The following is a 26,022-nucleotide window of genomic DNA, read 5'->3' as shown; positions in this document are numbered from 1 at the left end:
TCACGGTGGGGGTATGTTATCTATGCAAGGGCAGAACCCTCTTGCACCAAAACATTGAAGCACTTGCTGTTTAAAACTCAGAAATGCACTTCAATGTTAAGGTAAAAGAAAGTCCTTCACATTGTTGATCTTTTTCAGCATGGAACCTACTGGGAGAAAGAGAATTATAATTCTAAATGAGGCTAGGCACAGAGCATCACACAGCAGCCAATCAGATTTTAGTTATTTTGTAACTTTGCACATTTTGGTTTACAGGATAAGCCTAATGGAGATTTATGCCAGCTTTCATTAGTCTTCATACACTAGAAGAGGAGAAATCGGACTAAATGTAACGCCTAGGAATGTGTACATGAGTGACTTGATGAAAGTGTCTGCTGGGACACAAATTATTAAAAAGAAAAAAAACGTAATTTTCTAAAATTCCGGTTTGTGTGCAATAAGCTTGTGTTCAATAAGTAAATTATGCCACAAAGTATGTAGACCAAATATAATCTGATTATAAAATATTCCTACATATACAAAGCAGAGAAAGCTGGATTAAAATCCAAGCCCTACAGATTGTTATAGGAAATGGCTCCTTGTTTCCAGCTTTCTTTGTTCTATATATCTATAAAATAAGTGGCATTGCTATCTCATGTTTTTAGTCTATATGCATAAGTATACCTATGCCTTAGCCCATGGGTCTTCAAACTACGGCCCTGCAGTTGTTCAGGAACTACAATTCCCATCATACCTAGTCATGTCTGTGAATGTCAGTGTGGTACAATGCCTCATGGGATGTGTAGTTCTACAACAGCTGGAGGGCTGTAGTTTGAAGATCCCTGCTCTTAGCCTGTTTGAGAGGTAACAAGCATGCAGTTTGTAAACGGCAGAAGGCAGCTATACCGTTGTCATCTGGTTCTAATGGTCACTCACCTTGGTTGCTGGCTGCTGTACTCCACTCCTGTGCTACTCATCTTGCCTCTGTCTCGCCTCTCTGCCATGCCCTTTATACCTTCCTATTATCATTTTGGCTTACTAATCCCAAAGGGGTGGTCTGTGCTCTTTTGTTATTGTAATGTATATGTTGTGTGTTAATTTTTTTGGGAGGTTCTTGTGTCCATTTGTCCTTTTTTTTTTTTTTTTTTTTTTATCTTGATTAAGTAAAGGAAATCTAAACTCTTCTGATGACTGAAGATGACCCGGTTACTTATTTTCTAGGGTGTTTCATATGCTAACTACCTGCAGTGGTGAAACCTGCTGTTGGCCTGATTAGCTTTTCCTGAGGCAAATATACACAGGAGTGAGCTAATCAAAGCTCTGCAATGGCATTGTGTTGCAATCAGGATGGGCCGTGGACGCATACTAATTGTATACATACAAAAGCCAAAAGTCGTTAGGATGCGCACCAACTGCACATACCTTTTGTAATCCCCAAAAACAATTAGAACTTTGGTGCCATTCAGACTGCTGGCATTCCATGCTAATGAATCCAGCAGGAAAAAAAATGTTTAAGCATATAAAGTCCACCAGATAAGGAAATTGCAATCCTAATGTGTGTGTGTGTGTGTATGTATGTATGTATGTGTGTGTGTGTGTGTGTGTATATGTATGTATATATATATATATATATATATATATATATATATATATATATATATATATATATATATATATATATATATATATATATAGTCATTTTTATTATATTTTTTTCCAAATAACACACTTTTTTTTCATTTTTTTTCTGACTGTTTCTAATGGCCAGTCTATGAATAACCTGTATGTGGTTTTTGGGGCATCTCAGAAATGAAGACGTGGAAGACAAATGAGGTGCCTGGTAGTTTTAATGTACTGCTGTCCAGTAAGTGTCCATGAACTAAAATGACTGACTAGTACTTTTTAGTTTTGGTTTAGCTCAATAGATAAATGTAATGTTTGGCTGGAGGTAATTCTTACTTTTAAAAGTATTATCGGAGGCCATTTTCTTATTTTAAATTCCTTGTTTTAAGTGCATCCAAGCGGACTGATAGTATAGCACAATAACTAAAATAAATAAATTAAAACCACATTTCTAAAATTTCTGCTGAGGGAAGTTTGATGGCTGCCATTATTATTAAAATGCTAGTCGCATGCTGACCCAGTGGCTTCATTACTTTAAATTGGTGATCCAGAACTTGTTTAAGACCATTCGGGGGTATACGGGCATTCATAGAACGAGCCAGGAAGCATGGAGGTTTTAAATGGCATCAGGGCAATGGGGGTTTAAACATTAAGGGCTGGTTCACACCACAAAAACACACTCCAAAACTATTCCGGTTGCATTTCTGCGGGCATGTTTTTGACCCCGTTCCAGTGTGGTTTTGATTAGTTTCCAAATGCATTCCAGATTGCTTTTTTTTTATTTTTTATCTTGCCCCCCCCCCCCCCCCCCCCACTGTAATGGTTGCAGTGCATTTTTGATGCAGTTTACCTCGTTGCAGTACAGTCCAGTGCAGAAAAAATGCAGCATGTTCTACTTTTTTTTGTTTTTTTTGTTTTTCTCTGCAACTGGAATGTCCTGGAACTGACCACACTGGTGTGAACTATGCCATTGGAAACCATACAATGTGCATCATAAACAGTGGAAGGTAAAAAAAACACACTGGACTGCATGTGCTGTGAACTGGCCCCGACGTCTCCATTCACACTAATGCAATGCGGGTAACGCCAAAAGATTATCTGCGTTTCCAGACATCGCACTCTAAGCAATTGCATGGCGTCCATGCGATCTGCTGCGGATGTCCATATCGGTTTCAGGGTGTCAATTTATCTTCATGACGCCTTGAAACGTATAGCAAAACGCAGTGTGATTGCTAGAATTGCATTGCATGGTTGTGAACATCTATGCGATGCAATTCAGGTGCTGGAGAAAAAACGGGTCCTGTGTCATTTTGGTGCAGATGCGATTTCAGCCATACAAAATGTATGGCTGAAATCCCATCGCACAGGCATGTCATGCGCACAGAAATGTGGTGTGAATCCTGTGCAAATAGCATGTGGTGGTTTCCAATGCAACCTGGCCTAAACGTTGGACAAATTGCTTCTGAAAAATACGGTATGCACCAACATGCACATCAAACACTCACATGTTAGTATTTTTTGCTAGTGTTCAAGGTACTGGGGAATGATACCCCTGGCCATAGAAATGAAGAATATAAACATGTAGCCAAGGCCTGGTTTCTGAAAGCTTATAAAAAAGGAAAACGTTGCTTTTAATCAGTTTTGCTCGCCATGTGAAGCCTTGTTACCTTATGTTAAAAAAAAAAAAAAAAAAAAAAAAAAAAAATTATATATACCATGGTAACAAGGCTTCATATGGCGAGCACAATTGATTATAAGCAACTTTTTTCCTTTTTTATAAGCTTTCAGAAACCAGGACTTGGCTACATGTTTTCTATGACATGTTTTACCTCATGCTGTTGCCCTTTATACAAGCATGCCTGGTGGATTTAAACTGACCATAAAGAGAGCCATTTTCTTTCCTGCCACCACAACTTGCAGGAAAGAAGATCGCTCAATTTCCCCATCAACATAGTCTGTGTTTGATGTGGGGATTCCTTCCGCAGAGCCATTTATGTTTTCCTGGGGGTGGGGGGAGCTGCCGTACCCGCCAGGGGAGCACAGTGATTATTGCTAGCCGCTAGAACAGCTGCTGGCAATAATCACATGTAAAATCAGACAGGCCGAGTGTACTCAAGTTGATCGATCAGCTTGGGTACATTCAGCCTGCCTGTACTTGGTTCGAATCTCTGCCAGTTTCTGCTGGACCAGCCAAGATTTGAGCAGTCTTTGGCCGGCTTTGGACCTTCAATCAACAGACCTTTCCCTTTTTTATATTTAGCACATTGTATGCTTGGAAGTCTCTTCAAGGAGATGTATGGTCACAGCATACACTTTCATTTTATGACGTCGGCAATGTAATAGCAATATGGGAGCAGTTTGGGAATTTTGACTGAATTAATACATTTCTAACATTGTATGTGGTTTCGTTTGTTCATTTCAAAGTCCATTAGTTCAGTCGATTGTTAAAAACAAACCGAAAAGACAGTTTTTAGGTGTTTTAGCGCTTAAAATGGCGCCTGAAAAGGCGGGGAAAAGTCCAGCATCTTTGGCGCAGTGTATACAGCGCTCCTACACCGCCCCTGTTCATTGGAATGAATGGGCAGCGCTTCAGAAGCGCCACAATGCGGGTGCTGTTAACCCCTTCTTGGGGGTAAAAAGCACCCTGCTAGTGGCCAAAAAGCGCCCCTAATACACCGGTCAAGCGCCCCTAAAACTAGCAGCGCTTTACCACTAACGGACCCGCTGCCCCAGTGTGAAAGGGGTTTTAGTAGTGAGTGTATACAACAATACAAGAAGTATCATAGTGTCTGTTCAGAATTGGCACAATACAAAAGGTGTACAATGTTGATACAAAACCATAGGCGACAATTAAAAAGCCTTGACAGGTTACATTGTTGGATTTACACGGGAGGTCTGGTGATGGAATTACTGCCCAAGATCTGATGATCATGGTGAAACGTCACATCTGTGGGAGGATCACTGTTTGCATCTGCAAGACCCCAACACATGCAGTAAAATTTTTAATGATTTATTTTATTTTTACACCACTTTCATTTAAAAAAAAAAGTATCACTTTTATTGTTATCGCAGGCAATATAAATATCCCCTGTGATGGCAATAGGCAGTAACAGCAGGTACTCTTATGGAGAGATCCAGGGTCTATAAGTTTACATCTGGGGAGACAAGTATGCTCTTCGCTTCCAGTTTCCTATATCATGGAGGTGATCAGAGCCACTCCAATCTCTGTATACCTGTATGATCAGCTAGCAAAAGCGCTGACTGGTCGCTACGGTCCCCCCATTGGGACGGGAGAGCCCCAAAAATCCACAGAAGGCAGCAGGACTAAAAAATACTGGTCATTGGTTCCCCAATGAGACAGAGCCAGAGAAAGCCACGGAAGGCGGCAGGACAAAAAAAAACAGAGCCGGTCACTCGGGTCCCCCCAATGGGAAGTGAGAGCCAGGGAAAGTTACGAAAGGTGGCTGCGCAGAAAAAAACACTGGCATGATAGCTGCAAGCATCATCCCGGCATAACCACTAACCACTATACCACCATCATCCTGGGGTATCCACTAATGCCTTGTACACACGATCGGAATTTCCGATGGGATAAAATCCAATGGAATTTTCTGTTGTAATTCCATTGTCTTGCATACACACTGTCGGACCAAATTCCGACCATCCAAAACGCGGTGACGTTAAACGCTACGAAGAGCCGAGAAAAATTTAAGTTCAATGCTTCCCAGCATGCGTTGACTTGATTCTGAGCATGCATGTTTTTTTCTCCGGAGTTCCACACAGACAATAGGAATTTCCGATTAGGAATTTTTTTCCATCGGGAAAAAAATAAAACATGTTCTATTTCTAAACTCCGTAAAAAAGTCGGATGGGGGGCCCGCACACGATCGGAATATCCGATAAAAAAATTCCGTCTGACTTTTCCGAACGTGTGTACAGGGCATTAAGCGTCACTGTTTTTCTTGCATAATACAGAAGAATCCTCAGATTTTTTATTTTTTTTTCACGTTATTCGCTCCAACTTTCATCTGAAATTTCTTTAACTTTTTGCCATTTGATATTGTAGTTTAGAGATTTTGGGAGATTTGTCTCTGAGGAGCGTATCATAGGAAGTTATGGGTTTGAAGTAAAGTACTTTCTAGTTTTGGAGTTGTGAAGTTGTACACCCCGAGTTCCTGGTTTCTTTTTTGTCTGAAATGCCAGACTTTCATGACACCGAATTCCTGTTGTAGCACAGGGAAGGTTTTGAAGGAGCCTTGTGAGTTGAGTTGATGGATATATTTTTAGTGCTGTTGAATCAAGCAGTAGGAACACACCTTGGTTATAGATTTTCAGTGATACCTTTTTTCAGTATTAGTTCTTCAACTGAGGGCAATGCACATCTATAGAAGAGGTTTGCTAGCATCTTGTAAGAAGAGATGATAGAAGGAAGAGCCACCAGTGGATATATATCGGTTGGAAAGCATAATATTATACCTTGAGAAGGTGGGGAGTTGTAAAGGCTCTAGAGCAGGGATCCTCAAACTACGGCCCTCCAGCTGTTGCAGAACTACACATCCCATGAGGCATTGTGAAACTCTGACATTCACAGACATGACTAGGCATGATGGGAATTGTAGTTCCTGAACAACTGGAGGGCCGTAGTTTGAAGACCCCTGCTCTAGAGAGTCTGGGAGTTTTAGGGGGTGCCATAGAAATGTAGAAAGGGTAGCGTTGGACCCGGTTCACAGAGGGGCGGCACGACTGTGGGGGCGACTCGGCAAGGTGATCTCAGGGCGACTTGCAAAATGACTTCTGTATTGAAGTCAATGCAAGTCGCCCCCAAAGTCGTACATTTATTAAAACGGTTCCATTGAACAGAGCGGAGCGCAACTTGTCAGGCGCCTGAATAGTCGCCCCTGTGTGAACCGGCTCTGAATGTCCTTTTATGTAAAAAAAAAAAAAAAAGTTGGAGAATTGGACAATTATATAATTTAAGAAAAAAAAAAACAATTTTAAATAGATTCTTTGTTATTGTCAGAGGGGACTTTAACCAGGTTTTAACTTTGGTTTTGAAGGTTGTGATACACAGACGTAAGTTTTTGTCAGTGTATTTGGGGAAAGGTAGTTGAATATCAATCCTTGGGTATTTGAATTTGTTTTTTAATGTGAATAATCAGGTGGCATAGTAAAAGGAAGATCTGAATCCTTTGGAAATATGTACAGTTTGGAACAAATACCCTTAAACCCAGAGTAACTACCAAAATCGTATATGGTATGTAATGCCTTATTCAAAGTGTGTTGTGGGTTTGTCAAGTACAGCAACATATCTGGGTATAGAGAGGCTTGTTCCTCCAAAGCACCTATCCAGATGCCTTTCAGTAACTGAAGTTCCAAAAGGCTCTGCTAGTGCTTCTATCTCAGAAGCGAGGATTGGAGAGGGGTACCTCTGTCTAGTCCCCCCTTTTATAGAAAAGGAATCGCAGATGAAACCGTAAACCCAGTCATATTACGAGCTGAGTGAGTGTATAGGATTTGGACCCATGTCACCAAATCCAAATTTACACAGCATTTAAAATAAGTAAGGCCAGTTTTTAGAATCAAATGCCTTGTGTGTCTAAGGCCACTATAGCTGGGAGTTGTTGGCAATTAGCAAATTAGTAAAAAGGCTACGAATATTAATATTTGTGGATCTGCCTTGGATGAATCTAGGGCTGTGCAAAAAATTGATTTGATTAAAAAAAATCGAGTTGGTAGGTCAAATCGATTCCGATTTTGACAAAATCGATTTTAGATTTGTTTTTTAATTTATTCCAACCCGCCCCAGCCCCCCCCTGAACCGGCGCTGATCTTGAGAATCTGCGGGCAGGAGTTTTTAGGCGAGGCTTCAGCGTAGTCTGCGAGGACCTCAGGACCAACGCAGTGTCCATCAAAAAAACTTGATCGGAAACGTAAACCGTGTGTGTGTGTGTGTGTGTGTGTGTGTGTTGAAAAAATCGCCCAGCTCTAGATGAATCCTATATGGTTAGCGTTTTATAACCATCATGTTGGAGTGGAGAGAGGCTTAGAATGTGATGGGGGTTTTAATGCTGCCAGTGACCCCATTGGAGAAAGTTTCTTTTCTCCTTCCTTCCTTTTTGTCTTGGTGACAGGAGGTCGGAGGCAGGAAGTGAATGGGACATCTCTCCAGTGGCAGAAAACTTAAAACTGTACAACAGAGTGGTAAAAGAGTAGCATCTGTCAGTTTTGATTTTGCTTTTTTTTTTTTTTTTTTTTGGCCTTTACACAGTGACCCCGTGTATTTGCACTAATCTCAAGTGTGGGGAAATTTTCACAGTGAGGTCTCCAAACTGCAACAGAAACATGAATAAAGTTCTAAGCCTTTTCCATTATTCAAAACTTTGGGCTCCTCAAGTACACCGTATCAGTATTTCAATAAGAGAAATTCCCCAAACATGTACGTTCTGATACATTTCCTTTCGTACAAGCAGGCTACTAGCACAGCAGGCTTTCCCAGGATGCTAATGAAGATGGTTTTGAGTACCCATTCAGGTGCAAATTTGCCCACCTCTCACCCAGCCACCAAAAAGCCATTGCCTGTCTAGTTCTATTTAGACATTTAACGTGATTTTAAATTACGCTTTTTTTTTTTTTCTTACCATTTCTGTGAAAACCCTGGAGCTGTGTTATGCACATAAATCAGTAAGTGTTTCTTTAGAACATCATTGTCAGGAAGAGTGTCAATCAAATTAATGTGACAGGAAGTTATAGGGTCACCATGGAGGAAGACTGCAGTAAATTAGCAGTGTCTATTGTATTTTTAGCTTGGCATGAATGTCATCGGTGTTTTGGATAACGAAAATTTCTGGTGATGATCCTACTGAAATTCATCTTGGAGAGATGTACCTCATCTTTACTTACAGGCGTATGCTGCCTGGTTTCCATAAGTTGTGTGAATGCTGAAATATCTCTGCAATTAATGGCCAATCATTTCCTTTTCCCCTAGAAAAGGTAATATTCATTTAACCATATGTGCAGTTAAAAAAAAAAAAAAAAGTGCTATGAGGAGAAACCAATCTAACTAACTATGGGCAGTCTGAAAGTAGTGTAAGGGAGGGCTATAAGTCAATGTCTTTGATTCTTCCATACCCCTTGAAGAACCCCTCTGCATCTTTTTCTCTGGCAGCTGGGTTCTGCAGACCAATGAAGTCTCTGCAACTACTCATATTTTCAATATTCTGAAACAAGGTCTCAAGATGTCCAATCGCCAAATGACCCCTGTGTTACACTGGGGGCAAAGGGGACATAATTTCCCCTCACTTCCTGTCCCATAGCCAAGACAGGAAGTCAGAGAAAATCCCTCAAATGTGAAGGAATCCCTGGTTCTCACCAGAACTAGTCCTTCCCATTTGAAAGATTTTTTTTTACATCTATTACTGTTCTAGGCACAACGCAAAATTTGGGATTTTCTTTTACTTTCAATAAAAATGGTAAGCGGCACAAATGAAGAGGGGTGAATCTGATGTCCCAATTGCAAGATTCCCCCTCTACTCCTGTTCTAGTGACAACCCAGAATTTTTGGAGTTTCTTTCAATGATAACTGTAAACGGGGCCCTTTAGGCAGCTAAATGCCCAGGCCAGGTTTTGAGATTCGACACTGCGTCGCTTTAACAGACAATTGCGCGGTCGTTTTTTTTTACTTTTTGCTGTAATAAATATCCCCCAAAAACATATATAACATTTTTTTTTTCCCTCAGTTTAGGCCGATACGTATTCTTCTACCTATTTTTGGTAAAAAAAATTGCAATAAGCGTTTATCGATTGGTTTGCGCAAAATTTATAGCGTTTACAAAATAGGGGATATTTTTATAAAAAATTTTTTACTACTAATGGCGGCGATCAGCGTTTTTTTTTTTTTTCGTGACCGACATTATGGCGGACATTTCGGACAATTTTGACACATTTTTGGGACCATTGTCATTTTCACAGCAAAAAATGCATTTAAATTGCATTCTTTATTGTGAAAGTTGCAGTTTGGGAGTTAACCACAGGGGGCGCTGAACGTGTTAGGCTTCACCTAGTGTGTGTTTACAACAGTAGGGGGGTGTGGCTGTAGGTCTGATGTCATCGATTGTGTCTCCCCTATAAAGGGGATGACTCGATCGATGCGCCGCCACAGTGAAGCACGGGGAAGCCGTGTTTACATACGGCTCTCCCCGTTCTTCAGCTCCGGGGAGCGATCGCGCCATCGTCCCCGATCGGACCCCTGACCCGCGGAAAGGCAAGGACGTGTATATATACGCCAATCTGCCTGTCCGTGCCATTTTGCGGATGTAAATAGTCGTGCGGCGGGCGTTAAGTGGTTTATCTCAATAATGGGGACACACAGAAATATAAATTTGACAGATATTCCAATCCCTCTACACTCCCTATCCAAAACTAAAAAAAAAAAGTTTTACCTTTTTTAGTTAAACTTTAAGCTAGCCAATAACTTTTAGATTTTCACTGTTCGTCACTTAATTCCCCATTCACACTAAACAGCTTGAATAGAGGAATCTGCGCCGCCAACTATTGTAGTCAGACTCGTGGTTGCCTGAATTCCCATACGGATACGGCTTCTGATTGAATGCAGTCATTGTTCAGCAGAGAATTTTTTTCCACCCGACTTAGTTTATTTTTCAAAAATTTCTCTTCACTTCCTGTCCCAAAGACAAAACTGGAGGAAAGAGGAAATTTAGAGGATTTTCTTTTACCTCCAGTGGAAACTAAACAGAACAAATTGAGAGGGTAAATCTTCCTAATGGTTCACAGACGGCAGTAAAAGAATTATAGATGTTTTAAGCCCATGCCACTCTGTCCAAAACAAAAATACCTTTTTAGTTCTACCTTGACCTAAAAACCAAAAGGCAAAACTTTGTTGAAAACTAAAAAAGGCGATTGGAAAGAGATTAGAACACTTGTCCGTTTTTTTGTTTTTTTTTGTTTTTTTATTGCTGTCTGTGCCCCATTAGGGACATTCACCCTCTCAAACACCCTCACTTGTTTACCATTTTCTTTAAAAGTAAAAGAAAATCCCCCAAATTTGGGTTGTCCCTAAAAAAGTAATAGAGGGGAAATCTTCTGATGGTGACGCTAGGTCTGGTGGCCCCAAGGAATTTCCTTCTTTTAGAGAAATTTCCCCTAACTTCCTGTTTTGTCTATAGGACAGGAAGTGAAGGGAAATCTCAATGGGGCACAGATGGCAAAATTATAAACTTTCTTTTAGATTTGCCAACTTGGAGTGGGATAAGTTCGATTTTTAGATCAAACGATGTGTAGTTGTTAGTAAGGAGATTGTGCAGTCCGATTGTAATGTGTAGTCCGATTGTAATGTGTATGTCAAGAATTAGAGCATGCACTTGGTGTTTCTTACATGCATTTGTTTTTCTAGACCTACCAGAGCATATTTTGTAGTCTTATTATATCATGTGTTTTGTACTAGCGTTGCACCAATACCGGTGCAGATACTAAGCATTTGCACAAGTACTTGTATACCTTCAACTCTGCTCACATACGTGTGAGCTGGTTTGTAGTGCGATTTCAACGCCCAGTTCAGGTGTGATTCTAATGTGAATTGTACTGTATGAGATTAGAAATCACACCTGAACCGGACTGACATGGCACAGGGCTCTTTATCAAATCGCAGTACAGCTGGGCTGCACATATGTGAACAGGCTGTAAAAACGTGATGAAATACCCATGAGAACTGATGTCTCTGCACAATATAGTCTGTGCGCATTTCCCATTAGTTTTCATGCATGCATGGTGTGAACGAGCCCTAAAAAAAATTGTCACATGACACTAAAAATAAGTATCTGTAATTGGTATCAGTGAGTACTTGAGGGAAAAAGTATCTGTACTGTCTCAAAAAAACTGGTATTGGTGCATCCCTAGCTAGAATTATTATAAAAAAAAATTTTTAATGCCAGTATGCTGCTCTCCAAATGCAGATTTGGGGCTTTTTTTGCACCTCAACGATGCTCTAAAACAGGGGTCTCCAAACTTTTCAAACAAAGGGCCAGTTTATTTTCCTTCAGACTTCAGGGGGGCCGGATTGTGGCCAACAGGGGCAGAAAATGTGATGGGCCCATCATCGGAGAATAAATATGGCCTCAGGGTTGGTGGTCAATAGGAGTGGTGCCCCTATTAGTAGGAGGAATAGTATCCCATCATTGGTATCCATAGAAAAAATGGCTCATTGTTGGTGTGAGTGGAAGGAGGAATAGTGCCCCAAGGGCCAGATAAAGGCTACCAAAGGGCCAAATCTGGCCCTCGGGCCGCAGTTTGGAGACCCCTGCTCTAAAATCTAGATCTCAAAGCCACAATGTGTATGGACACATTCTACATTCAGAGGCATAACAATGCACACAGTCTGAGGCTTAGAATTTGCTGTAGAAATTAAAATGTAAAATCTGCATGAAAGCATTTCTTGATTATGGGCACATACAGCCATTCACTTTTATGGCCGAGTGCATAAAGGTAAGTTTTTCTGCATACTTGTTATAGATCAGTGCCTTTTTCAGTATTTTGCAGAAGCCAGTGACAACTGGGGAGCTTGCATTTTCCAGACAGCGATAGCCACTCGAGAGGTTTCTTTTTGTAATAATAATTTTACGTTTGTGCAATACACTGTAGTGTATCTTATTGCAATGCAACTTGGTAAAGAAGGCATAAAGGCAACTTGTTTGTCTAAGGCAGTGGTTCTCAACCAGGGGGTCGGGACCCCCTCGGGGGTCAAATGATGATTTGCCAGGGGTCACCAAATCCTGGGCTGTTCCTGAAGCCCACACCGCTCTCCCAGCCTTTTGCGGCCCCCCAGCAGGGCTGTCCTTGGAGCCTGTGGCCGCCCAGCTGGTATGTTCCTGTGCCCTCCCACCAAGGATTAAGTGAAGGAATAAAAATAGAGAATACATGGAAGGGGCAGGAACCAAGAAAAAAGGGAGAGAAAGAATAAGAGAAATAACAAGAAAGACAGCTAGAGAGAGGGATGGGGGGGGGAGAGATTAGGGTAGAGAGATAGAAGGGAAAGAAAGGATAACAAAGAGAAAGAGTGGTACATCCTAAAATGTACCATAAGGGGTTTTAACACTGTATGAGTGGAAGGAACTCAGGGAGCGCTATATGTCTGTGGGTTAGGGGCGCAAATTACTTGACCTTGCCAAGCAAATAATTTTACCATTAGGGGTCCCCACAACTTGGGAAATTTTATCAAGGGGTCACGGTGCTAGAAGGTTGAGAACCACTGGTCTAAGGGCCCATTCACACCATTTCCATTGGGATGTGCTAAGAAGTGTTGCCCAGCACAGTCCCAACACAAAGGCAAGATCATTTGCCTCGTTTCCTGTGGTGTCTTTTCATACCACTGTGCTGCTGTGATGTGCGCTGACAAAAGAACTGCATGCAGTAGTTTTTTTTTTTTGTGCAGCAGGTTGCACGCAAACCACTGCATCCCAACACAGTTGTGGTGAGTGCAATGTAATGAAGTGTTACGATTCACTATAGTTCCATCAAAAAATAAACCGTGTGCTGCACCAGGTTTTGTGCTTTGGACCCTGTGTTCTCCCAACTGGCACCAGTGACTGTTTACAGTTGCTTGTGTGAATTCAGCCCTAAGACTATATTGTAAGCAGGCTTGGTACATTGATTTTTACAGAAAATGTGCCTAGGAATTGTGCTAAAATGTTAGTAACTATTTCCTTGGTGATATATAATTTTTTTTTGTGTTGCAATCAAACATAGTAAACAAATGCCTTTTGTTTACCCAGGAAGGAATGGTTGGACCTCAAGGCTGAATACCTTTCACTTCAGAGATCCAGCATGGTGTCCCTCAAGAAATCACTATATGAAATAAGCCGTTCTTCTACAGGAGAGATGGAAACTGAGCCAACGGGGCCAAACCTTGACAATAAAGGTATATTGATCTGAAGCATTCATGGTGCAATAGTACACAACACATACATGCGAACTGCCCTACTTGCTGAAAAATTTGTATAGTAAGTCCTGTGATCTGTGCACCCCTACCAAACCGCAAAACCAGGTCCTGTATATGTACCTAATTTGAGCTCGGCTAAAACACAACAGCTTGGACAAAGACTGTTCCAACCTGTAGCTAATTAGTGAAGAAACAGCAGCTCACGGTGGCATTAACCACTTAATCACCGCCTCATAGCCGAATTACGGCTACAAGGCGGTTCCTTAACTCTGGGAGGACGTCCTCCCAGAATCACGCTCTTCCTGGGGTGCGCACACGGGAGTCTCCGTGACCGTCGGGTCCAGTGGATCACGGTAAATTGGCGCTGATGGTGGCTGTTTACCACGTGATCGCTCCGTCCAATGACGGAGCGATCACATGTAAACAAACCGGTGTCATTTTATGACGCCGGTTCCTCCCTCCTCTCTCTACCGATCGGTACAGTGTTTGAGAGGAGAGAGCAGGTGTCGGCAGCACTGTGGACTGTATCTGTGACTATTGCAGTCACAGATCCAGCCATCCCTGCGCAGTACTCTGCAATACCCCCCGCGCAGTACTCTGCAATACCCCCCGCGCAGTACTCTGCAATACCCATACTCTGCAATACCCCCTGCGCAATACTCTGCAATACCCATACTCTGCAATACCCCCGCGCCGTACTCTGCAATACCCATACTCTGCAATACCCCCACACAATTTTCAGATATTGGCATCATAGCTTGTGGACGCTATAACTTTCACAAAGACCCAATAATAATCACCAATTTGTACCTATTTTTACCAAAGATATGTAGCAGTATAAATTTTGGCCAAAATTTATGAAGAAAAATTACAAATTTGCTAAGTTTTATAATGGAAACAAAGAAAAATTTTTTTTTTTTTTTTTTACAGAATTTTCAGTCTTTTTTTCTTTTATAGCGCAAAAAAATAAAAATCCCAACGGTGATTAAATACCACGAAAAGAAAGCTCTATTTGTGGGAAAAAAGAACAAAAATGTCATTTGGGTACAATGTTGTATGTCTGAGTAATTGTCATTCAAATTGTGAGAGCGCTGAAAAATGTTCTGGTTATTAAGGGGGTTTAAGTGCTCAGTGGTTAATCTGCAATTGCTCCTCACATCAGCATATTCCCAGTGTTAGTAGGCCAGCCATACACAGAGCGAATTTCTTTCCTGCAACCATGGATTGCAGTAAAGAAATTTGCTTGTTTTTTTTTTTTCTCCTATCAACACAGACCATGTTGATGCAGGAATCCCTCCTGCTGGCCCTTGTCTTCTGGCGAGGGAAGCAGCCCCTGCTGGGATCTGACAGTGATTATTGCTAGCGATGATAGCAAGGGAATGCATTGTGCTGTGTACCTAAGTTGCTTGGTACATTCAGCATGCCCATTCCTGCTGAAACGGCCGTGATTCGAATTGTGTATGGCCGGCCTTAGATGGAAACCTCTGCTATGCAGTGAAGTCTTCCTCTCCCACTATGAAATACTGCTATGTGGAATATTACAGATGGATAATATGAAAACAGATTCAAGTACCATTTAAAAATGCATTTAAGAAGTTGTAACAAATATACTGTGTACTTGATTCAATTGGCATCTCGTATTTTTTTCCTACACCTTTTTGCTTTTAAAAAAACACACTGCATAGTTACTGCACTCATCGGTGAATTCATCTTACAGTTGTCCCAATATTTGCCCTGTTTACTTTCAGTTTTTGTGCATTGTCCCATCACATTATATTTTGTCAGTTTCTCTTCATATTTTCCTCATTTATTCGACAGCAAATAGTGCAAAGACTGAAAGTCTTGGACCTCAGTTTGTATGTGGCGTTATTGTGAAGATCACTTGCTCAGATCCTCTGCCGGTTCGTAAATCTGTTAAGGTAAGCAAATAAAACGGTATTTGACTGTTTACAGTTGTAGCAGCATAATCCATTTTACAAAAGTCTGAAGAGTTTTGTTTCATATTTAAGGCCTGATTCACATGATCACAGGTCTGCAGGCCGTATTTGTGTGTGCACAGCAGCCCATTCATTTGAATCCATCTACGGGCAGGCTGATTGTACCCAAGTCCATCCATCCAACCAGCATGTCAGATTTCTAGCATTTGATTATTGCCAGTGGCTATAGTTGCTAGCAATAATCATTGTGTTCTCCCAGCAGGGTTGGCAGCTTTTGCTTGCAGAATACAATAGCTCTGCGGGAGGGGTTCTCCCATCGGCACTAACTGCATTGACAGAGGAAAGAAAATCGCATAATCTATGGCCTGTGTAAAGGCCCCTTTTACCACAGGCGCCTTCGTTTGGGGGATCGCTCTGCTGATCCTCACTGAGCAGGCTGATGACAGGTCCATCTCCGCTCACTGTACAGAGCGGAGATGGACCCAGTTCCGCTCTCCTCTATGGGGAGAGTGGGTGAAAACTGTCCGCCTGTCTGTTTTCATCGGATGCACCAGGCATATGTAAAATAGGGCCACCATCCGTCTGGATTTGGCAAGCATGATCGGATCGGTTAGCGTCGGATGTCAGTGGACATCCGCCGCTCCATTGTGGAGAATATGTCTGATCAGACAGCCTGTGTGAAAGGGGCCTAACTGTTTGTAATGATGAAGTCATCCATTATTTATATAACACAATGTGGAAAAATATAATTTCATCAAACTTTTTATTTTTTTTCCAGGAGATATTATCTGCAGTGTCTGAAGTGGTATATGTAGATATGCTGGAGGGGGATACGGAGTGTCATGCTCGCTTTAAGACTCCTGAAGAAGCTCAAGCTGTCCTGAAAGCACGCTCTGATCTGCAGAGCAAGCACAATTGGAAGGTTCAAATTCTCACTGGTAAGGAAATGGTAAATGAATATCGGTCACCTGCTGAGCAGTATGTTAAGTACAGCAGGGTATAGACTGCATGAAACAAAAGCAGAGAAATAGGTTATATATACCTTCTACATTTTAGATACAACCTTGTATAGTCTATGTAACCTATGTAACCTTGTATGTAAGTTTGTATTCAAAGGCTAGATGGGTCCGTTTTTTTTTTTTTTTTTTTTTTCCCCAACCAAAAAAACGGACCCAATTGTTCCATTAAAGGTGGTTAGGGGAATCCTCCCCACTGAGCTATTGTACTCTGACAGCAGGAAGACTTCCCCGGCGTCAGAATACACTGATCAGTGTTCCAGAGCTGCAGCCCTGATTGCGGAAAATCCAACATGGCGGAGGTACAGAATTTGATCAATCGGTTCAAACATAGGGGTTATACATGGATTTAAATTTAGATAATCCCTTAAGTATTTAGGTTCACCCTTTTTTAAATAAAAAAATGTATTTAATTTTTTCCAGAGGAGTCTGCATTGCACCCACAATCGGTAGATAATGGGTGCAATGTCAGGCTCCTGCAGACACCATCTGCAGCTTTGTATCCATACCTCTCTGCAGGATTTCAGTTACAAAGCTGGAGAAAGTGTGAATAAACTAAAGGGGTGCTCATCGGTGCCCCTACAGTTTGTTGAGAACTGCAGGTTTGTCTACCATGGTGGAAGAGGGTTCCTGTGAATAAAGGATTTCAGCTGTGTGGGCAGAGCCCTGCACAACCACGACAATTTTTTTTTTTTGCTTTTACCATGAAGTGTAAGGCCAGTCATGGGGCGTTCCCGGGATCCAGCCAATATAGTAGCCACAAGTTACAGTGCACTTTTATTTAATGTTTCCTTTATTAGAGGAAGTTGGTTTTACTTATATTTGCAAAGTTCATATTATGTAAATGTGCTTGGGCATTCAATCCGATCTGGAGCTCTCATTGATTCCCAGCCTAAACCAAATCAATGGGCACTAAATTCCACAATCTTCTTCTTTTTTTTTTTTTTTTTTTTTTTAGGAGACGGTGAGCAGCGATATTGGCAGAAGATCTTGGTGGACAGGCAGGCAAAAATGAACAAACCTCGTGATAAGAAACGGGGAAATAAAACGGTGAATACAAATTTTTTATTATTAGCCTTAGGATTATGATCAACTGTTCTATAAGGTAAAAGGGAGTAGCCGCTCCAGGTGGGAACCCAGATGAATATCCTCCGTTGCAGACAACTCAGGTGCAGGCAATGCACTTAGCAAAGCAGGAACAAAAATTGTTTCTGGACAGCCGCACTCTGAACAAGTTGTAGCCTTTATTAAATAAAACATTTTTTTTTAATAAAGGCTACAACTTGTTCAGAGTGCGGCTGTCCAGAAACAATTTTTGTTCCTGCTGTTCTATAAGGTGTTGAGTATTCCCAGTACCTCCAAGCTAAAATACTGTAGTGATAGTAGGGGAATATATATATATATATATATATATATATATATATATATATATATATATATATATATATATATATATATATATATATATATATATATATATATATATATATATATATATATATATATATATATTTTCTAGACTGTAAGCTCTAACGAGCAGGTCCCTTTGATCCCTCCTGTACTGTCTTCCCTGATGTTGTAAAGCGCTGCGCAAACTGTTGGCGCTATATAAATCCTGTATAATAATTATATATATGTGTGTGTGTGTTCAACATGCAACATGTTCAAAATAATGAAAGTTACCAAAGAAGCAGGTTTTTTTGTAATGCGCAAATCATGTTCTCTTAAGCCAGGTACACACCAATAGCTTTTTTGGGTTGAACGAAAAAAGCTATCAATCCAATGTTGGCACAGCGATCTCCCCCGCTGAGCTAACGTTTTTCTGACAGAGGGACCCCCCCCCCCCCCTACCAGAACATTCTGGTCAGCTCTGTCATTGGCTAAGAGCGCTGCACGGCAGCCAGTGGCTGCTGGTATTCCAGCATGCTCGTCTAACAGAAAAAGCCGGCCTAAAGGCCCACTTCTGTTGGACTGGCTGCCATGCACACGGGCCAAAAGTCAGCCGGCCAATGTCACCCCAACTTTCAGCCTGTGTGTACTAAGCTTTAGGCTGGCCATAGACAGAGCGAATTTCTTTCCTGCAACCAAAGAAAATAATTTGCTTGACCCCTCTCATCAACAATTCCTCCCATCGAGCCAATATGCGCAAGAAGACAGTGATTTTTGCTAGCAACTATAACAGCCGCTTGCAATAATTGCATGTAAAATCCGGCAGGCTGGTTGTACCCAAGTTGATCAATCGAACAACTTGGGTACATTCAGCCTTGCTCGTACATGGCAAACTCGGCCGCGATGCAGTTTGGTCGGCTTTAGGCTCCATGCACACTGAAGCTGTTAAACTGCAGTTTATTGGTGTTTTGCCTTATTTTTTTTTTTTAAAGCCCATAAACTGAACTCTATGTTAGCCTATGTGCCCATGCAGACTTGGGCGTTTTTTAGTGTTAATGAGCTTTGGAGTTTATTTACTTTTTTTCTGAACGCCCGAAATTTGCGTTCAAAGTGCTGTTTTTTGGCGGGAAAAAAACGCTCAAACGAAAAACGCTTAAGTGCCGGCGTTTTTTAGCGTTTTTTTTAATCCATTGGAAAAAATAAAAAGCTACGCTGATTAAATCTATTGCAAAAACGCTAAAAAACTTTGAAAGGCTCCCTGCAAAGCTACTGGCGTTTTTTTATAGCTTTTATCAGCTTCAGTGTGCATGGAGCCTTATTGACCATTCTTTTTTTTATTTTTTTTTAAATGCTAGTTGCCTGGCTCTTATGCAAACTGTCTCTTGCTTTAATAGGTTTAGTCACTGGCACAGAAAAAAAAACATTTGAGTAGTTTGACATTTCTGATCTCGATAATTAAAAAGCTGAGCCCAGTCAAATAAAGCAGTGTACACTGGCACGGCCCCTTGTAAAGGTGGGCATAGATGGACTGAAAATCCGGCCAGCTCGGCAAGGACCAGCCAAATTTCGATCTGTGTGTCCCTCCCTCCCGATTTAATTAGATCGACTTCTTATGTTGAAGAGCCACACTTTGGTTTTCAGCCAGCGATCTGTGTATTATGACAATGGAGAAACCCTGCTATCGGAATACATTGTTGCAGTGGGGAGGATTCCTCTCTCCACTTCACTTGTGTAATTGGGGGGGGGGGGGGGGGCGGCTTTAGGAGGAGATCTCCTTCTTTTTTTTATTTTTATTAATCTGTTCAGCCCACCGGCTAAATGAAGGAAAACCTAAACCTGTATTTGCAGCTGAACAATCTTGTTGTGGTTGTAAAAGCTGAAGGTTTTTTACCTTCATGTATTCTACTGTTACTGTTGTACATGGACACATGGTTGTGAAATGTAAACTTGAAATAGAAGGCAATTAACAAGTCCTCATTTAACAGTACAATTCTTCTTACATACAGTAAATGGGAAGAGTTTGCGGCAAATGGCTTTATTTGAATTTTTCAGAGGCTTTGCTCTGGGGCTTTTGTTCTTATGCGTCATTCTGTACTTCGTGACTCCATGACCTGGAAGGAGCATGCGCATATTAAGTATTGGGATACCTGATGCCGCACATCATTGTTCTTGGTCAGGAAGGACAAAGATAAAAGCTTGCATTTTCAAGTAGGCAGGACCGCCCACGTATTCATATTCTGATAAGTTGCCTTTGAGGAAAAGATTGGAAATCCAGATAAGTTGCATTCTAATTTCTTTCTCCATTTGTTTTTTGTTTACAGTTGATTGCAAAAGCTGAGAAAATCCGCCTTGTTAAAACCCAAGAGGCTTGCAAACACATCAGATTCTGTGAAGAACCCTGACACACAGAAGTGACATTCAGACTTTTTTTACATTTTATAATTCTTCAACATGCAAACGCACACATTTCAGGTTACAGTTTTGTTTAGACATTCTTCTGTTGGATATTTTGGGGAAAAAAAGTGTGTTTTAAACATTGTATTGAAGGTAAATGCAGAATCTTTCTGGGTGTTTGCTCAGGAGTTAATAAGCTCGCTGGAAATATGGATAGGAAATTAATAAGTGGAAGCTGCTACTGCTGACCTCACGTCTAAAAATGCTAGTTGCTTGATGAACATCCCGTACACACGGGCCGGGTGACATCAGCTGGTTCAATAAAAAACATCCAACATTCGGCCCGTGTGTATGGTAGCCGGCAGTCAATGGCTGAGACCACCGATTGGAGTGTTCTGACTGGGGGCCCGTCCCCCTGTCCGAACACAACAGCTCAGTACAGCGGCTCCAACCGGAGCTGACAATTTTTATTTTTGCGTTCAACCTGCTGGGTTGAATGGAAAAAGACTCGGTGAATACCAGGCTTTACTGATCCCATAGTAATTTTTTATTTATTGACATGGGCATGCAGTTTAGGGGTTTTGACCTCATAGATACGTTTGGTGTTAGTGATCCAGCAAGTACTGAGGTGTGACAGCCAGGCAGCTGATGTTTTCAGAAGCGGATAAGTAATAGCAGCTTATGTATTTCACTGCCTGCGAGTGCATTTCATTTTTGTTCAAATTATTCTGTGTAAAGTCCAGTAAGTCCCCAAACCCAGCCACACTTTGCATCCAGGCCCATTCATTTCTTTATCTACCATAAGAGAAAATAAAAGGGGGCAGCATGCTAAAGCTTCTAGATGCCAAGGAACACCCCAGATGCTTAATATTTTGTTTTTAGCTTATAAAAAAAGGGTTACTACTAATCAATTTAGTTATCATAGACCTGCTGATGACTACCAATGACTCGAGCAGTTTGTAACTATGTTGCGGTTACCGCATATAATTACTTGCCTATGCCGTTTTTTCCTTTCCTTTAGTGTGATCAAATTGCTTAAAGGAGATGTTCACCTTTTTAGAACATGTTAGATGTTATACCTGTATTTAGGATGTAATATGTTCAAGCCTGTGTTCCTTTCATCCTGACAGCGGGCGGGGGCTCCCTCTCCCACAGCCACTGTCACATAATATAACATACAACACAGTTATTAACAGACTATCCTACATGTATGTTTAATACAGACATGATTGTGAATTCTATGTGAAGCTGTCAAAGGATATATTTTGTTTTTGTTTTAAAGAAAATAAAAATCCTTATTTTAAGTCTTGTTGAGAACCAATTTTTAAATGTTACAGCCTGCTAAGAAAGTGAACCTAGGATTGGGACGTGACCCTGATGATCGGCAGGCGTCAGCTCCATTACGGATTTGATTAGGGAGCTGCTCAGCCGCTGCGGGCATTATCGGAGCTCTGTCTGCAAGTGCACATGGTAGGAGAAGGAGATCCTCAGAGTGTGGCAGAAGAGGAGGAGCCAGAGGAGGGGACTACATGCAGCCACTCTGTGATCCTGGGTCTCTGGCAGTGCTCAAGTGGCTGGGGAAAATCTAGTTGTGCACACCATGGGCTTTTGCCTTGCATTAAAGGCTCTGAGGGCGCTGATCAGGGGGCATTCACTCCCACACACAGTAGGCAAATTAGGCGGCCGCGAGGCCCCTGGGAGTGGGAGGCCTCAGGTGACCGCCTAATTTGAGAGCCGCTTCTGGAACCTACACAATATATGCAATTATCAGAATGCCAGCAGTGGTTGGTTTATATTAAATGCTTGCAATTTTTGCTTTTATGTTGACATTGTAAAGTGTATATGCTGGGAGCAGCAATGAAAAGTGGTCCAATGAGTAAAAAAGAAAGCAATTGGCGATGGCCAGATTTGCACTTGGTACTTTTAGAAAAACCCAGTCATTGCATTCACAGTGCTGATACATCATGATATGGCTGTATAATTTAATGTGTCTGTGTGAATATAGGGTGACCAAAGGCTCTTTTAAATGATTAATTCTTTAACCACTTGCCCACCGGGTTAATTCTGGCACTTCTCTCCATGTGAAAATCACAATTTTTTTGCTAGAAAATTAATCGGAACCCCCAAACATTATATATTTTTTTTTAGCAGACATCCTAGGGAATAAAATGGCAGTCATTGCAATACTTTTTGTCACACCGTATTTGCGCAGCGGTCTTACAAGCGCACTTTTTTTGGATAAAAATCACTTTTTTGAATTAAAAAATAAGACAACAATACATTTTGCCCAATTTTTTTATATATTGTGAAAGATAATGTTACGCCGAGTAAAATGATACCCAACATGTCACGCTCAAAAATTGCGCCCACTCGTGGCATGGCGTCAAACTTTTACCCTTAAAAATCTCGATAGGCGACGTTTAAAAAATTCTACAGGTTGCATTTTTTGAGTTGCAGAGTAGGTCTAGGGCTAGAATTATTGCTCTCACTCTAACGATCGCGGCGATACCTCACTTGTGTGGTTTGAATACCGTTTTCATATGCGGACGCTACTCGCGTATGCGTTTGCTTCTGCGCGCGAGCTCGTCGGGACGGGGCGCTTTAAAAAATTTTTTTGGGGTTTTCTTATTTCTTTTTATTTAGTTTTATAATTTTTTACAATGGGGGAAAAAAAAAAAAAATTGATCACTTTTATTCCTATTACAAGGAATGTAAACATCCCTTGTAATAGAAAAAAGCATGACAGGTCCTCTTAAATATGAGATCTGGGGTCAAAAAGACCTCAGATCTCATAATTACACTTAAATCCAAAAAAAAAAAGTCATTTTTTCAAATGACAAAAAAAAAAAATGTTTCTTTAAGAGGCTGGGCGGGACTGACGTTTTGACGTCACTTCCGCCCAGCAGAGCTATGAGGACGGGTGAAGGAGATTTCTCCTTCAGTCCCGTCCCCGCTCAGCTGCCGGACACATCCGATCCCCTCCGCCGCTACCGACGGCTCCGGTAAGCGGCGGAGGGCGCGGGAGAGCGGCGGGAGGGGGGGGGCCCCTCTCCCGTCACCGATAATGGCGATCTCGCGGCGAATCCGCCGCGGAGACCGCCGTTATCGTGTACACCACCGCCCCCTGAAAAGATGAATATCTCGGTTGTGGCAGCAGCTGCTGCCGTTATCGAGATATTCAACTTTAAAAAGAGGACGTCTTTTTGACATGGGGCGGTGGTCAAGAGGTTAATCAAGCTGTAATTAAAAGAACACAGTTCTGTTTGGTCATCTGTTTAATGGCAGTGAGTGGGGATGTTACTTAAAATCATTGTGATGTGTCCTTTGTGCTACTGGCTGGTACTTTAGTTGAAATCTTCCATCCTCCAATGCCCCCCCTTACCCCTGCCACCAAACTCCTCTGGTGTGGCAGGGGTTAATAGAGCCAAGGGATCTGTCATATGCACTCATCAAAAGTACAAACCACGCTGGACCTTTTCTGCCCTCCTCCTCCATTTTGTACTATAGCTTACATGAATGAAAAACAAATTATGAATGGAGGAGGCAGATCTTTCATTCATCTGCCCAGCCTCAATTCATAAATTGTGTTTCATTAATACAGCTTCCATTAATGGAGGAGGGAGGCAGAAAAGACAGGCATGGTTGGCACATTTGATGTGTGCATATGCCAGATCCCTTGGCTCTTTTAGCCCCCCGTGCACAGGAAGATTGCTGAGGTGGGGGAGGCATCAGAGGATAGAAGATTTCAACAAAAGTACAACTAGCACAAGGGACATATCACATTAATTGTAAGTAATCTCCCTTATGCTGACTTTTTTTTAACTAAAATTAGTGTTTAAAGGTTCTGAAAAGTTACATATATCCATTTTATATGAACTGTTTGATGTGCAAAAACCATTTGAAATTGTGTTGGACTAGTCTAATTGTCCAAGCACCCCTGCCAGACTGCATAAAAAGCTCCCAGACCTTAGTGACACCACATCTTGGTGCAAAGAACACACCCCAGTCTAGAGACTAAACAATGTAGGAGCAACATCAATCCATTTTTCCTTTTCAAAAGGAGAAAGCAGAACATCAGCACTTCCAGGACAATACTCTACAATATATAGATTAAGTATTATTAAATATACATTAAAATGCTCTTATGCATTTCAGACAGAAGTCTTTTATCATTACGGGTTTCTGTCTTAAACATGGTATAACGTTTTAATGTATATTTAATAAAGCCAGATTTTTAGTAGAGGGACTGTCCATGTTGTGCTGGTCCTTTTGCATTCCTGGACTTGCTAGTTGCTTAAAAGTGTGAAGTTGTTTTCTCCAAATGTTAAATTGGGCAGCAGGTAAGAGCAGGCGAGCCATCATTGTTCCTGCTCTATCTCTTCCAGTTATTTTCCTGTCAGAACATGTGCATGCAGTGGAGCTTTTATAGGCTTCTAATTTTAGAACTTCCCAGCCCTACTGTACCTGCCCTGAAATGTTCTTAACATAACAATACTGATGTACAATCACCTTATGGTGCCTGCAAGTTCCTTTGTTGGACTTCAAATTAATCACTGTGTCACTCTTACTGTACAGAGGCTCTCGGCTTCTCCCCAGGTTGTGGTTTAGATTTGTTCCCTACTGGCATTAAGCTTTGTCTCATGTCATTCAAATCTCAGAGCCCTAATAGACATTAGAGGTTGTGCACTTTTACATGGAGAGGGGCATAATCTTTTGGAGAGGCCTCAAGGCCCCGGTGTTCAACCAAGTTTCAAGGTCTCCGAAGTGACACTAGGATAAATGTAACCACTTCCATACAGGCCTATTCTGGCACTCCTCTCCTACATGTAAAAAAATCATATTTTTTTTGCTAGAAAATTACTTGGAACCCACAAATTTATATATATATATATATATATATATATATATATATATATATATATATATATATATATATATATATATATATATATATATATATATATATATATATATATATATATATATATATATATATATATATATATAGTCCTTCTCAAAAAATTAGCATATTGTGATAAAGTTCATTATTTTCTGTAATGTACTGATAAACATTAGACTTTCATATATTTTAGATTCATTACACACGCTCATGAAAACCCCAAATTCCTAAAAAAATTAGCATATTTCATCCGACCAATAAAAGAAAAGTGTTTTTAATTAAAAAAATAAAAGTCAACCTTCAAATAATTATGTTCAGTTATGCACTCAATACTTGGTCGGGAATCCTTTTGCAGAAATGACTGCTTCAATGCGGCGTGGCATGGAGGCAATCAGCCTGTGGCACTGCTGAGGTGTTATGGAGGCCCAGGATGCTTCGGTAGCGGCCTTAAGCTCATCCAGAGTGTTGGGTCTTGCGTCTCTCAACTTTCTCTTCCCAATATCCCACAGATTCTCTATGGGGTTCAGGTCAGGAGAGTTGGCAGGCCAATTGAGCACAGTAATACCATGGTCAGTAAACCATTTACCAGTGGTTTTGGCACTGTGAGCAGGTGCCAGGTCGTGCTGAAAAATGAAATCTTCATCTCCATAAAGCTTTTCAGCAGATGGAAGCATGAAGTGCTCCAAAATCTCCTGATAGCTAGCTGCATTCACCCTGCCCTTGATAAAACACAGTGGACCAACACCAGCAGCTGACATGGCACCCCAGACCATCACTGACTGTGGGTACTTGACACTGGACTTCAGGCATTTTGGCATTTCCCTCTCCCCAGTC

General features: G+C 41.3%; 1 protein-coding gene across 2 annotated transcripts in view; it reads left to right on the top strand.

Moving 5' to 3' along the window:
- The window catches only part of LARP7 (La ribonucleoprotein 7, transcriptional regulator), a 55,415-nt gene extending 33,854 nt beyond the window's left edge, over nt 1-21,561 (top strand). For both annotated transcript variants that reach the window (XM_040328996.1, XM_040329002.1), the window contains exons 9-13: nt 13,386-13,531; nt 15,371-15,471; nt 16,268-16,427; nt 17,464-17,555; nt 20,216-21,561. In XM_040328996.1, the coding sequence (XP_040184930.1) occupies nt 13,386-13,531; nt 15,371-15,471; nt 16,268-16,427; nt 17,464-17,555; nt 20,216-20,296 (580 nt within the window). In that variant the 3' untranslated portion in view covers nt 20,297-21,561. The remainder of the gene's footprint in view (nt 1-13,385; nt 13,532-15,370; nt 15,472-16,267; nt 16,428-17,463; nt 17,556-20,215) is intronic.
- The last annotated feature ends 4,461 nt before the right edge of the window (nt 21,562-26,022 follow it).

This window comes from Rana temporaria, chromosome 1, assembly GCF_905171775.1.
Source record: "Rana temporaria chromosome 1, aRanTem1.1, whole genome shotgun sequence".
Taxonomy (NCBI): Eukaryota; Metazoa; Chordata; class Amphibia; order Anura; family Ranidae; genus Rana; species Rana temporaria.
Note: the sequence above shows the minus strand (reverse complement) of the source record. Positions and strands in the feature narration are given on the sequence as shown.